This window comes from Paroedura picta, chromosome 3 (assembly GCF_049243985.1).
Source record: "Paroedura picta isolate Pp20150507F chromosome 3, Ppicta_v3.0, whole genome shotgun sequence".
In the NCBI taxonomy this organism is placed as follows: domain Eukaryota; kingdom Metazoa; phylum Chordata; class Lepidosauria; order Squamata; family Gekkonidae; genus Paroedura; species Paroedura picta.
In genome coordinates, this window is record NC_135371.1 from 118,081,580 (window position 1) to 118,094,077 (window position 12,498).

General features: G+C 43.9%; 1 protein-coding gene across 4 annotated transcripts in view; it reads left to right on the forward strand.

Moving 5' to 3' along the window:
- Positions 1–12,498, forward strand: part of ADGRE5 (adhesion G protein-coupled receptor E5) — an 84,959-nt gene that overhangs the window by 24,163 nt on the left and 48,298 nt on the right. For all 4 annotated transcript variants that reach the window (XM_077327363.1, XM_077327366.1, XM_077327367.1 and 1 more), the window contains exons 2-3: positions 5,687–5,743; positions 12,030–12,095. In XM_077327363.1, the coding sequence (XP_077183478.1) occupies positions 5,687–5,743; positions 12,030–12,095 (123 nt within the window). The remainder of the gene's footprint in view (positions 1–5,686; positions 5,744–12,029; positions 12,096–12,498) is intronic.

A 12,498-nucleotide genomic window follows, 5' to 3' on the forward strand; every position in this document is an offset into this window, starting at 1 on the left:
TTCACCTTAAGAAAGACAAATGGGAACGTGGCACGGTCTATTGCCACTTTTCTCTGTAATGGCCTGGGTACTTGGCATCCATAAGCAGCAAAAAGACAGAGAAAAGATAGTAAGCATCAAATCCTCTGCTTTTGGTCTTATTGGGGTACAAAGGAGAGGAAGAGGCTGTGCTTGCCAGTTTCTGCCTTTTGCAGGCATGCAGGGGCTAAGCAGCCTGTTTATGCCTTACTGCTGCAATTAGCCTGGGGCTTTTAACATTAGTATGGGCTAATTAGTGGGTTTTTTAACATTAGTGCCATTCATCTCTGGACTCTCAAACTTGCCTAAGCAAACTTCTGTGATGCTTAACATTTTATAGATGTCTATTTATGCCTCAGTGTGAGCTGGGGCTTGTGAAGAAATAGCACAGGAAGTGCCTCTGAGCACATTTGCAGACAGCCCACTCCTGTGTATCTTGCATTACAAGAAGTGCTTCTGGGCCACAGCTTGTGACTTTCAACTAGGCTGAGCTCACAGATAATTACCGATGAAATAACCACTGCTCATATTGGTTAACCTGATAGCCAGAACTGCGGGTACAACAGGTTCTCAAAACTGCACAGTGGTTCTACTGTGTATGAGTATTTGTGTGTGTGTGTGGGAAGGAGGGAGGGAAACCTACTAAACGAGCACAGATTTAAAAGCTGCTGTGCGTACAGCTGTCTCATGTACTGAACTGTAATACAACAAATAAAAATATGGCACACAGAGGAAGAGAAAAACATCTTTTCTGCACAATGTTTGCAAATGTTAAGAAGTGTAATATGGCAAGTCATAAAATTCAACAGGCATCTGCCCAAAACAAAATCACAACCATCTGTTAACATCTATCATAACTCAGTATTAATGTAAAGAAATATGCCCTGAAACATCAACAAAATTCCACGTTTCGTTCAATTAGGAGTGCCAGCCTCCAGGTGGGACCTGGGGATCCCCCAGAATGACAACTCTTCTCCAGACTACTGAGATTAGTTCCCCTGGAGAAAATGGATGCTGTGGAAGGTAGAGTCTATGGCGCTGAGGTCCCTGTCCTCCCCAGGCGCCAACCCCAAATCGCCAGGAGATTCCCAATCTGAATCCAGCAGCTCTACCCCGCATGTCCCCTGGTAGTGGCAATGCAGGACCTGGCAGCCCCTTGTTCAGCACAGAGGAAATTACTTCACATTTGAGCTGCCAGTTCTCACTGAACTCAAGCCTGTGGCACAGGGGTAAGAGGCCACGTGCTATTTCCAAAGGCCCAAGTTGGGCATCGGTTGTGCTGATGAAACATCCTCTCCTTACATCAGAAGGAAAGCCACTGTTAAAAAGGAAGTGATTTTGTTTTGCAGGCAGTTGCTCAAAATGTAGAAGTCCACAATCTCACCGGGCATGGCCACATGAGTGCAGTGAAAGTGGCCAGTCTCTGGCCTGAAGTATGTTGATGAGAAGAAATGCCCTGAACCCCATGCAAAATAAAAAGTATTAAATGATCGTAGTGGACATTCCCCCCCCCCCCGCCCGTGGCATAATGATACTTCTGGAGCAGGCAGTGCCAGTTCCCCTCTCCCACTGTTCCTGAGGGGCAGCTGTTCAAGGGGCTTGGGGGCTACAGTGGGAAGGGGACAGGTTGTGCAGCCTCCACTCCACTCACAGGTCTCATGGGATAGAAAACATTGTTATTAATTGCAGTGGCTTTTGCAATGTTGCCAGGTTTCAAGCTTCTTGATTGCTTATTTGTTAATACATTTTCAATTTTTTAAGAAAGGTTTTGCTCGTGACCTTATAAAAGACCAATGCTATAATATAAACATTTATTGACATGATCAGAATAATTTTTTTTATAAACATGAAAAACATACTGCAGTGGTCCTTTGCTTGGAGCGATGGTGACTTGTGCCTGTTGCTCTGAAGGGCCTCCGGCAGATGTATAAATCAGCCATTCTAACCGTTTACGACCACAGCCCTTTTAGGAGCTCTTCTCAGGTCCCCTGCAGTAGGCTGGCTGCTGGTGCAATGAGCTAGGCTGAAAAAGGCCTAAGCTAAGCCTGAACTAACTAGACTCAGTGTACCTTGTACACAAGACAGATTTCTAGAAATGGCCAAGAGAAGCATATATGCTCATTTTTTTCCTTGAATGAATTAATTCCAGCACACATGTAGAGATAACATTTATTTTTCTTTCCCTTGATGAATATCAAACTTTCTAGCAATTAATGATGTCATATGTGATGAAAAGGGTATTTCATCTGGGGCCCCCATAAGCACTTTGGGCTCCCCTTATCACATTTTTCAGTCTGTGGTCCCCTCTAAGTCTGCCAGGGCCCCTCAGGGGCCATATAGCCACCATCTTTAACAGTGGGTTTGCTGTTAAAATATCAGTCTAAGGGCTAAGTGGGTGGAGAGTGGGCATGGCATGTCCGAGGCATGGCCCAATTGGGACGCGCAAAGTGCGTCTCCACCCACCCAGCCAGGGGGTCTTTGCTGGCATTGCCTGCAGTTTGCCCAGGGATGCTCCCCAGGACACATGGAAGTGCCCTGGGGGTTGGGGCTTCCATTTCTGTTGGATCAGGAAGCCCTCACGCCGCCTCTGTGAGGGCTTTCTGGCCCAAGGGGAAGCTGCTGGGGGGGGGTTTCCCTTCCCCCTTGGGCTGGGAAGCCTCCCCCCCCCCCAGATGACAGGAAAGGCTGGGGGGAAGCCTCCCTTCTCCACGGCCTTTCCTGTCATTTTAAAATGGCGCTGTGGTCGGGAGACCTTTCTCCCTGCCTGCCTGTCTTCCTCTCTGCCTCCCTGTCCGTCTTCCTGTCATTCTGTCTGTCTGTCTCCCCCCCTCCATTACCCCATTCCATTACCCCACTTTTTTACTAGTTGTTGGTATAAGTTGTCACTTGATAGTCAGGCCATAGAGCAACCTTCCCACTTGTGTGTGAGAAGCTAGTACTACTTACAGAACTGTACAAGCTGGCAAAGGAATGAAGGGTTAAGTAACTGGGATAGGAAGTTACCTCAGTCTTCTTTCAGATAGATTCAGGTGGGTAGCCATGTTGCTCTGAATCAGCAGAGCAAAGTTTTAGTCTGGTGGCATCTTTAAGACCAACAAAGCCATATCTTGGGCCTAAACAGAACCACTACATCAGGGTAGACTGGGGTGTGAGGGGGTTGCAAGGAAGGCAGCCTGACTCTAATTGGCCCTTCCCGGCAATACTCCCTGCACCCACCCACCCGCACACCTAGATGTAATGGGTAGCTCTGTTTCAGTGTGTCTGAAGAAGTGTTTCTGTACAGGAAAGCTGATACCCAGAGTAAAACTTTGTTGTCTTAAAGATGCCACTGGACTCAAATTTCATTTTTCATTTAGAGTCAGCCACAAAGTACGGCAACTAGTTAGTTAAACATGGATTACGTTCTTGAAGAATAGCATGAGGAAATACATTCTTAAACCTAACTCTTAAAAAATTTCCTGTGCTAACTATAGCCATCGTTTCCTCTTTTTTGTCTCCTAGTGATATGCAGTGCGAGGAGTTTTACAGATCTTGGTTCTCATTTTCACCTCTTGGGAGAAGCCCTTGGTTTAGAGAAGTGTTAACATGCTTCTCTTAGAATACATTTCTACTCAAAAGAAACAGCCCATGGCTTTTTTCATGCTGTCCATTCTGAATGTCTGGGAAATAACCTTGCTGTTCAGATCAGCTCCATCGGCTAATAACTCTGAGCATCAAATAAGGCTTGTATGAAGGGGCAGCGTTTGAAATGCCCTCAGAGGTATTCAGGATTCTCCTACACAACATCTGAGAGCCACACACAGTTCTTCTTCCTAAGAAGACAGAAAGGTTTTGGCCACCCCTGAGAGGGAAATTGGTGTTTGAATTCTGGGAAAGATAGTTATCTTTTGAGCACACTTTTATTCTACCCTACCTCCAAAGAGCTCAGAACAGCATAGTCTCCCTTTCTCATTTTGTCAACACAGCAGCACTGTGTGGTAGGTTGGGTTGTGAGGAAGAGAGCAACTGGACCCATGTCATCCAGTGATCTTTGTAGTATATTCTCCCAGCCCCTAGTCCAGCCTTCTTATTACTTCTCCACAGTGGCCCATGCTGGCTCTTTTGAGTATCCCAGTAGGGCGGAACAAATCAAAAAGATTATTTACAGTCATTGGCACCTAATAGCAGATTTACTGGAATGTGGAAATAAGTCTATGTTCGCATGGAGATGGGGTCATAATATAAAGGAACTGGTTACAGCAAGAGATACCAGGAGGGATGTACCTTTAACAGATCTACCAAAAGGCAGTTTTCATTGTGGAACTTGTAATGTCTGCAGGCTGATGTTACCCATGAAAGAATTTACCGATCCCAGGAATGGATTCAAGGTTTATGTTAATAGTTTTATAAATTGTTTAACAAGAAATGTCATATATTGTATATTGTGTCTATGTCAACCTTTATATATAGAAGTTTGTTCCGGACCTTAGAAAGTAAGAATGATGGAGCATTGGTCCCACTTGAGACATTCTGTTAGGGTCACCCCCCTCACGAGTCACTTCGACCTCCATGGACATAGTCCAGCAGACTCTTGTTTCTTTGGAACTGAACAGCTGACAAAAAAGACAGATCAACCACCAACAGACCAGTATGGAGAAATTATTGTTACAGAGGGAAAGCTTTTATATTTTTGCACTTAACACCATGGGGGGAAATGGGTTAAACACCAATTGTGATCTGTCATGTTTCCTGCGAACTGGCGTTTTAAGGGACTCACGATCTTTATACCTGCCGTTTAATGGAGTTCCGACATAATTATACTTATTCATGCTGTAATTGACTATTAATGAGGACCAAATAACAATTGGAATGGATCTTCAATGAACTGACAGAGCAGATGGCCAGAATATATTTTGAGCTAAATAAATATATTAAAAATATAACAATACTATTATGTTAGGAATAAGAATAGGAGAATGATTTTAAGGAGAATATATTTACCATCTTGGTGTAATGGTTAGAATTGCAGACTTCTAATCTGGGGAGCTGGGTTTGATTCCCCGCTCTTTCACATGCATCCAGCTGAGTAACCTTGGGCTTGCCACAGCACTGATAAAGCTGTTCTGACTGAGCAGTAATATCAGGGCTCTCTCAGCCTCACCCACCCCACAGGGTGTCTGTTGTGGAGAGAGGAAAGGGAAGGCGATTGTAAGCTGCTCCTAGACTCCTTCGGGTAGAAAAAAGCAGCATATAAGAACCAACTCTTCTTCATCTTCATCTTCTTCATTATTTGTTATTCATTTTATTTCATTTTTAGAATATAGGAAGACAATACTAAGTAATTTTGAAAAATTCTTAAACAAATTCTAAGGTGGGATTTCATTAATCACATTTTATATATATAATTTGGGGCTGGAGAAATATGAATGTATCTAATATCTGTACATAATATGTTTGGTGATTAGGTATAAGCCACTGATGAAGCTGGATGCAGAAAAAGGGAAATTCTGTACCTTGGACCTGTTTCGGCTTTATTGAATGCACTGCAAATACAGACAAAAAAATAAAATTAAGTTTTTTTGATACGACGCCCAGGTTGATCTTCTTTTGTTGGGCTCTCTCCGGATCGACAGACTTTCTATTCATTCAGGCTACAATATATGTAACCTGACTTCTTTATATCTTCCAGGACTCTACATTACTCTTGCTTTATCAAGTTCTACCGTTTGGAACAGCACAGACTCAGGTAAGTTTCTCATTTTAAGCTTTTAAAGCAGCATTGGAAGGCCGGTTTAAAACTACTGCTTTTTTATTTAACTTGTTTTAAGAGCAATAGTGAAAAGAGCTGTAGTGTTAAGTGCATAGCTAGGTACAGAAATAAATTTTCTCTCCAAGAGGGGAATGTAACAGCGTTACCTGAAATATACCTGCCTCCTGAATTTATGATGGGTTAATTAGCAATTCTAGGAGATAAAGCCTTGTGAGGGGGACACTGAGTGATATTGTCCACCTCTCTATATGGAAGGAATATCGAGCTGAAAATCTTAGGCAGAGGCAGTTCTTAGAAATTATTAAAAGGAACTTTTATTGAAAAACAAAATAAAAAGGTCCCTAACTACAGATGCACAATTTAAACTAATACATATACAAAGATGAAACCAAAGAGGTGATCAGGTGCGATAGAGCATTAAGATTTAGGTCAGAGAAAGTTATAATTACCATTGAAGATGAAGGAGTTCCAGAATAAACTAGGTTTCATGTATGGAAAGCCAAACATGAAGATGGCGACTCTGTTCTTTTTTTCTAGCCAGATCTGTACCTTGAGTGCTAGGGCAGGGCATGGCAACCCTGTATCAAAGTCTTAATGAGATTAAGTGGGCAATACTAAAGAAGCTGAGACTTTGATAAAGAAACCTTAATGGGCTTATTGGGGGACCTCTGGAATTGATGTAGGCATGGTAGACCCTTTCTTAGTGGGTTGATATACCAGCAATTAAGGACAGAAAGAAAGTACTGCAGGGATTACATCATTGGGAGGAGACATTAAGTGAAACAATACTTTCAGGTGTGGAGGGTCATTGAGAAGATTAGCTACTAGTCAAGTGCTGTTGATTCGTTTGTTGTCATTGTGCCATGTTATGTCAATAGATATTATAAGACAATGTTAAGAATTATTGTTGATGAGTATGAACATAACCTGAATTTAATGTACAGAACTTGAAAGGAACACGCCGTTGAAGAAGGTTATTATTCTACAACCCCTTTTTGGCTTGTTTGTAGTCGATGCAATAAATATTCAGATTCTTTGATTTGATGTTTGAACTTTATTTTTAAGCCTGAGACCGATCCTGATTGTTTCATCTCTTGTGAGTTCCTGGACCGGTTTGCCTTTGGATTTGGAGTTCACTCGTTTAACAGCCAGAACATCTCTTGGGCGAGACACACCTCACATAAAGCCAGTGTTTAGCCTATTTCTGATGTGCAAATCTTTCTGGATAGGCTCTCCTGGCCTACTTAACACCTCCTTATAGTCAACCAGAAATAAAGATGGAGGTTTGCAGCCGCATTCCTCATTGTACAATGAAGGGTACCTCTTGGAGTATATCAATTGAGAGAAGCAAGAGTTTCTCATGCTGTGGCCACCACTCCAGCTTAAGACAGCTAGCAATGTAAAAACAACAGCAAACACTAGAAAATGAAAGTTTTAAAATCATACATGAGAAACATCAAGAAAACCTCCAGGAAGAGCCCATAGGCAGCATAAATAGAAGTTAAAAGCAGTTGTAATAAAACTGCCATGATACTTAAAAAGCAATATGCAGGCCACAAAGGAATCCGCTTGATAAGGATGATAAACTTTTTGGGTAAAAAAGGTTTTACTCTTTATAGAAACTGCCAAGTCAAACTAGTAGGGTGGGGAGTCCTATGAATGTGAGGTGCCATCATTGAGAAAGCTACTCCTGCCTCTTGGACCCCCCACCCTCACCCCCTCTGCAGGGAGGGACACAGACAGCAGGGGATGAGATCTTAGTTGGCAGGCTGATCCATGTGGGGTAGGGTGGTCCTTCAGGTACCCCATCCCAAAGTGTTCTGGGCCTCATAGGCCAACACTGTAAATGATGTCCCCCTCAAAAATTTAACAAACACGCAAGAAGGACACATGGTATGAAGCAGTCAAGCAATGAAACCAAGGGAAAGAGAGAAAATGTACAACTTGTGAAAGACTAAAAAAATGTGCCTCATCTTGTAACAACATGAAATATGTGTCCTGGAAGTTTAAGAAACAGCACATGTTATCTTTTGTTCAAAGAAAAACTAGTCTTTTATTCTGATGGCAGATCTGGAATAAACACCATGTCAGGCATTAACCCTTCAACAGCATGACTTTTATTGCGACTGAGCACTTATGATATGGAACACAATCTCTCACAAGCTACACATTTTTCTCACCTGTATCCAGAAAAAAATCTGCCAGGGCATACCTTTCAGTACAGGACTGATATGATCCTTGTATCCGATGCCCAACATCAGCCTGGCTGTTGCGTTTTGTACCCTTTGAAGTTTCTGGATGGCTTTCAAAGCTCATCCACTTAGAACACATTACAGTGATCTGGATGTGATCAGAATATGGATGCCAAGTCATGCTCTTTAAGGCACAGTCAGAGCTGGCATGTCAGCTGAAGCAGATAAAAGGCACTCCCTGCCATGGAGGAGACCTGAACTTCTGACATCAGGCCAAGTTCTCACAGCATCACCAAATTAAGAACCTGCTTCTTCAGGGGCGTGCAATCCTCCCAAGAGCCGGCTGACTCCTCAGGCAACTTTCACTGATCATCTTGCCTGGAAAGACCTTGAACGTATTGGCTTTGATCCTTCCCATTAACCTCTCCAAGCATTTATCCAAGCCCTGGTTCAGAAGTAGAGCTGGGAGTGTCAGTTGTGTATGGGTGACATTTCACTCCTCATATCTGGATGCTCTCTCCCAGTGATTTCATGTTAAGCCATATAGTGGGCAAATGGACTCTCGTGGGACCACACAGCACAAATGCCCTTCCTTGGTTTCCTTATTGCTGCAGTTTTCTGTAGCATCCATCTAGCGTTATCCTCTATTGGCCCTGCTTCTTTGTTTCCTCCTGTTCTGCCACTGTCTTTCATCACCTGGCTTTGTGTGATCTTTTGGGAACAGTCACAGCCAAAATGCCAGTGGACACGGTGTGGATGGGAAGATGTACATTTTTGCCTTTTACTACAACATTCTTACTATTTTCTTTACCTTTGTATCCTTGCCAAGCACTCTCCCTATTACCACTAGAGGGCTTAAAAAGAAATTGTAATTCACTAGATTAGTGATTACTAACCAGGGCTCCAGGGTCCTCTGGGGTTACGCAAGAACTCCCCAGAGGTTGTGCCTCCTCAGAAGGTCTGATGGTCGCTGACATCACTAGATGTCACTGGAGTCCATTTCTCCTGTTGCTTTCTCTCCTCCATGGAAACAGTAAATGATAAATCAATGTATTGGTTGGCTCCCACATCTTACTTCTGCACCCACTTCTCTGAAGGGGTATGTCACTAAAACTGGGGCTCCTCAAAGTTTGAGAAGTATTCCAGAGGTTCCTCCATGAGCAAAAGGTTGGAAATGGCTGACATTGCACTGGGCTCTTCCACCAGGCATTCGGTTGTGACTGAGCAAAACCAGCACCATCCACAGGGCCCCTGCTCCCTCCCCCTCAGAAATCCATCCATGTGTTTTGCCCTGGACCTGCTTGCACCAGTTTCCCGGTTAAAGTTATTAATGTTATTAATGTTAATATTATTGTTGTTATGGAAAACTAAGTTCCATGTGCTATTTTCTATGTTTTGTGTAAACCACTCTGAGCCTCAGGGGAGGGCGGTATATAAATATAATAATAAATAAATAAGTAGGACCTAATGGTCAGGTGGTTATAATGCTATCATAATACTATGCCCCAACATACTACTTTCCCCTTCCCCCCCCCTTTGTTTTATGAAATAAGTCTCTAACCTTTTGGTAATAAGGGAAAAGGTGAAGACTGCTTATTTTCTCCTTATAATTCAACAGCAGAAAGGGTAGAATCCATAAAATGAAGTTGTGGATAGTGGCAATAGAAGAAGAAGAAGAAGTAGAAGTAGTAGTAGTAGTAGCAGTAGTAGTAGTAGGTTCTTATATGCCACTTACAGTCGCCTTCCCTTTCCTCTCCCCACAACAGACACCCTGTGAGGTAGGTGAGGCTGAGAGAGCCCTGACATTACTGCTCGGTCAGAACTCTTTCTCAGTGCTGTGGTGAGCCCAAGGTCACCCAGCTGGCTGCATGTGGGGGAGTGCAGAATCTAACCCGGCATGCCAGATTAGAAGTCCACACTCCTAACCACTACACCAAACTGGCTCTCTACAATTCTATACAAGGATACCATGACCACTTTTTAAAGAAAAGTCCTCCAGAGCAGGGGTAGTCAACCTGTGGTTCTCCAGATGTCCATGGACTACAATTCCCATGAGCTTCTGCCAGCAAACGCCATGTCAGGCATGGCAGGGGCTCATGGGAGTTGTAGTCCATGGACATCTGGAGGACCACAGGTTGACTGCCCCTGCTCCAGAGGAAGGTGGAAACGGCAGTTGTGGAAGGCCAAGGCAAGGCAAGAGAAAACTTGAATGCAGATACACCGCTGTCCCTGCAAATGCCTTTGCATTCACCACGGCAGTGAGAGCTGCAGGGAGAATTGTTTCCATGTGGAAGGAGCCCCGAAGATTTCTGTTTCTGTGCAGTTTATTTTGACCCAGGACCTGAATGGCCATAGACCATGGATTAGACTGAAGAAATTTTGCCTGCTGTGATATCGCTGGCCCCTGTGAGACTTCCGCGAGATGCATGTTCTGAGCTACAGGCTGAAACTTCATATTACATGGAACATTCAAACAAAAATCTTCCCTAAATGCAGCAGCTTCTTAAAGAGTATGTTGTCCTCTTGGAAAACCTCATCAGTGAGGTTCCCCAGTGGAGGTCAAAGTGGTCTTAGGGTGGAGTTTGTTAGTAGGAAACTGGATGAAGAGGGAAAGAATCATTCTCCCCCCTGCGCTGCTTTTGTCTTTGAAGGGGCAGCCACAGCACCAGAATTTAGGGGAAAGAGTCTTGAGAAGAGTCTTCACAGAACTTGTACTCCTCCCCTCACAGACTCTTGAGAAGGCACCAGAAATAATAGGGTGCATTGGTCTCCTGGGAAACAAGAAACTCAAGAATAAATTAAATGCTTCAGTCCTGTGTGCTACCACAGGGAACAGCACCATCCTGCCTCAACTAGATTTCCTGGAGAGGCACCATAGAAATGCCCTAAATATAATAAAACCCACTATATGTACAACAAATGCTAACTGAGAAAGATACAAGGCATTAAAGTAAACTGAAGGAAAAGTGCTTCGGCTCCAGCTATGGCAGAACTCATTACCCTTGGAAAATTGCCAAACCCAGCTTTTCCCTAACCCGCTTGGCCAGCATGGTGTAGTGCTTAGGAGCTGCAGACTCTACTCTGGAGACCCAGGTTTGATTGCCCACTCCTCCACGTGCAGCCAGTTGGGTAACCTTGGACCAGTCGCAGTAAGAGCTGCTCTCACAGAGCACAGTTCTATTAGAGCTCTCTTAACCCCACCTATCTCACAGGGTGTCTGCTGTGGGGACAGGAAAAGAAAGATCTTCCTAAGCTGCTTTGGGACTCCTTTGGGTAGTGAAAAGCAGGGCAAAAAACCCAGCTGCTGTTGTCATTGTTGTCCTGCTCTCACCTGCTTTTCACTACCTGAAGGAGGAATCCCAAAGCATCTTGCAAACACCTTTCCCTTCTAACCCCCACATCAGATACCCTGTAAGGAAGGTGTGGCTGAGAGTGCTGTAAGAGAACTGTTCCTCCCTCCCTCCCTCCTTCCTCTGCATCTCTAAAAGGATTTACCATTTTCTCCAGCCTTTGGCCATACCAGGAATTCTCAGACTCAAAGATAGGCCTGCTGAGAAGGTAGCTGGGCATAAGCATGGGTGTGTGAAGAGAGAGAATGAACTGGATATCGTTAGAGAAGTCTGGAGGGAAGTCACCGGCAAGCCTCTTGTGCCATTTATGCTCCAGCTTTGGAAGACAGTACGTATTTTACTGAGCCCCTTCCTGCTGCATGCCAGGGCTCCTGATGACTGCTGCAAGCAGCTCTGTTGCTCACATGAAAATATGCCTTCTCCCAACCACCCTCACCTGCAGAAATAGAAACCCAGAGAAGCTTGTGACATCGCAACATATTCTGCTTGTGTAATTTTGATTTCTGTGCTGGGCTTGGAAAATGGAGCATTTTGGACCTTTTTTTCTTTTCCTTTTTTGAAGGATGTTAATAGAGTTGGTATGTTGGGTAAAATTTAGGAAAAAACAGGCAAAAAGTATTGTTTCCCCCTGGTGGGCGGACTGTGATGAGAATAATGTGATCTTGGTTTGTAGCATAATCAGATTCTAGTGTATGGCTGATGCTCTTTCTTTTTATGCAGAGCCCCACAAACCTCAATGTCGAGAAGGATATAACAGTTGCATGGCAGGTGCTGCCAGATGTCATGGTAACAATGCTGTTTTGCTTTCAATATAATTGTGGGGCATGAAGAGAGAGAGAGTCCTGATGTAGGATCTGGGGATTATGTAGTCCTGATATGAGTGTCACAAGCTCAACTCTCTGTCCCTCCCAGTGGTCTCTCCTGAAACTTCCCCGCTTAAAGTCAAACATCCTATCAGAGGGACGCCCAGAGGGACACTTGGTGGATGCTAGAGGATTTCACAGCTATTCCTACTCCCTGCAGCCAACATGGACACACTTATTTTCAGGGCGAGACGACACTAAGTACTTTCTACTTGCGTTCCTCATTTGCAACATCATAGCAATAATGATGTGCCTCAAAAGCTGACATTATCAGCATGTTATCAGTAGGTTGTCGTGTAACTCCAATGAAATAGTCAAAAATATTT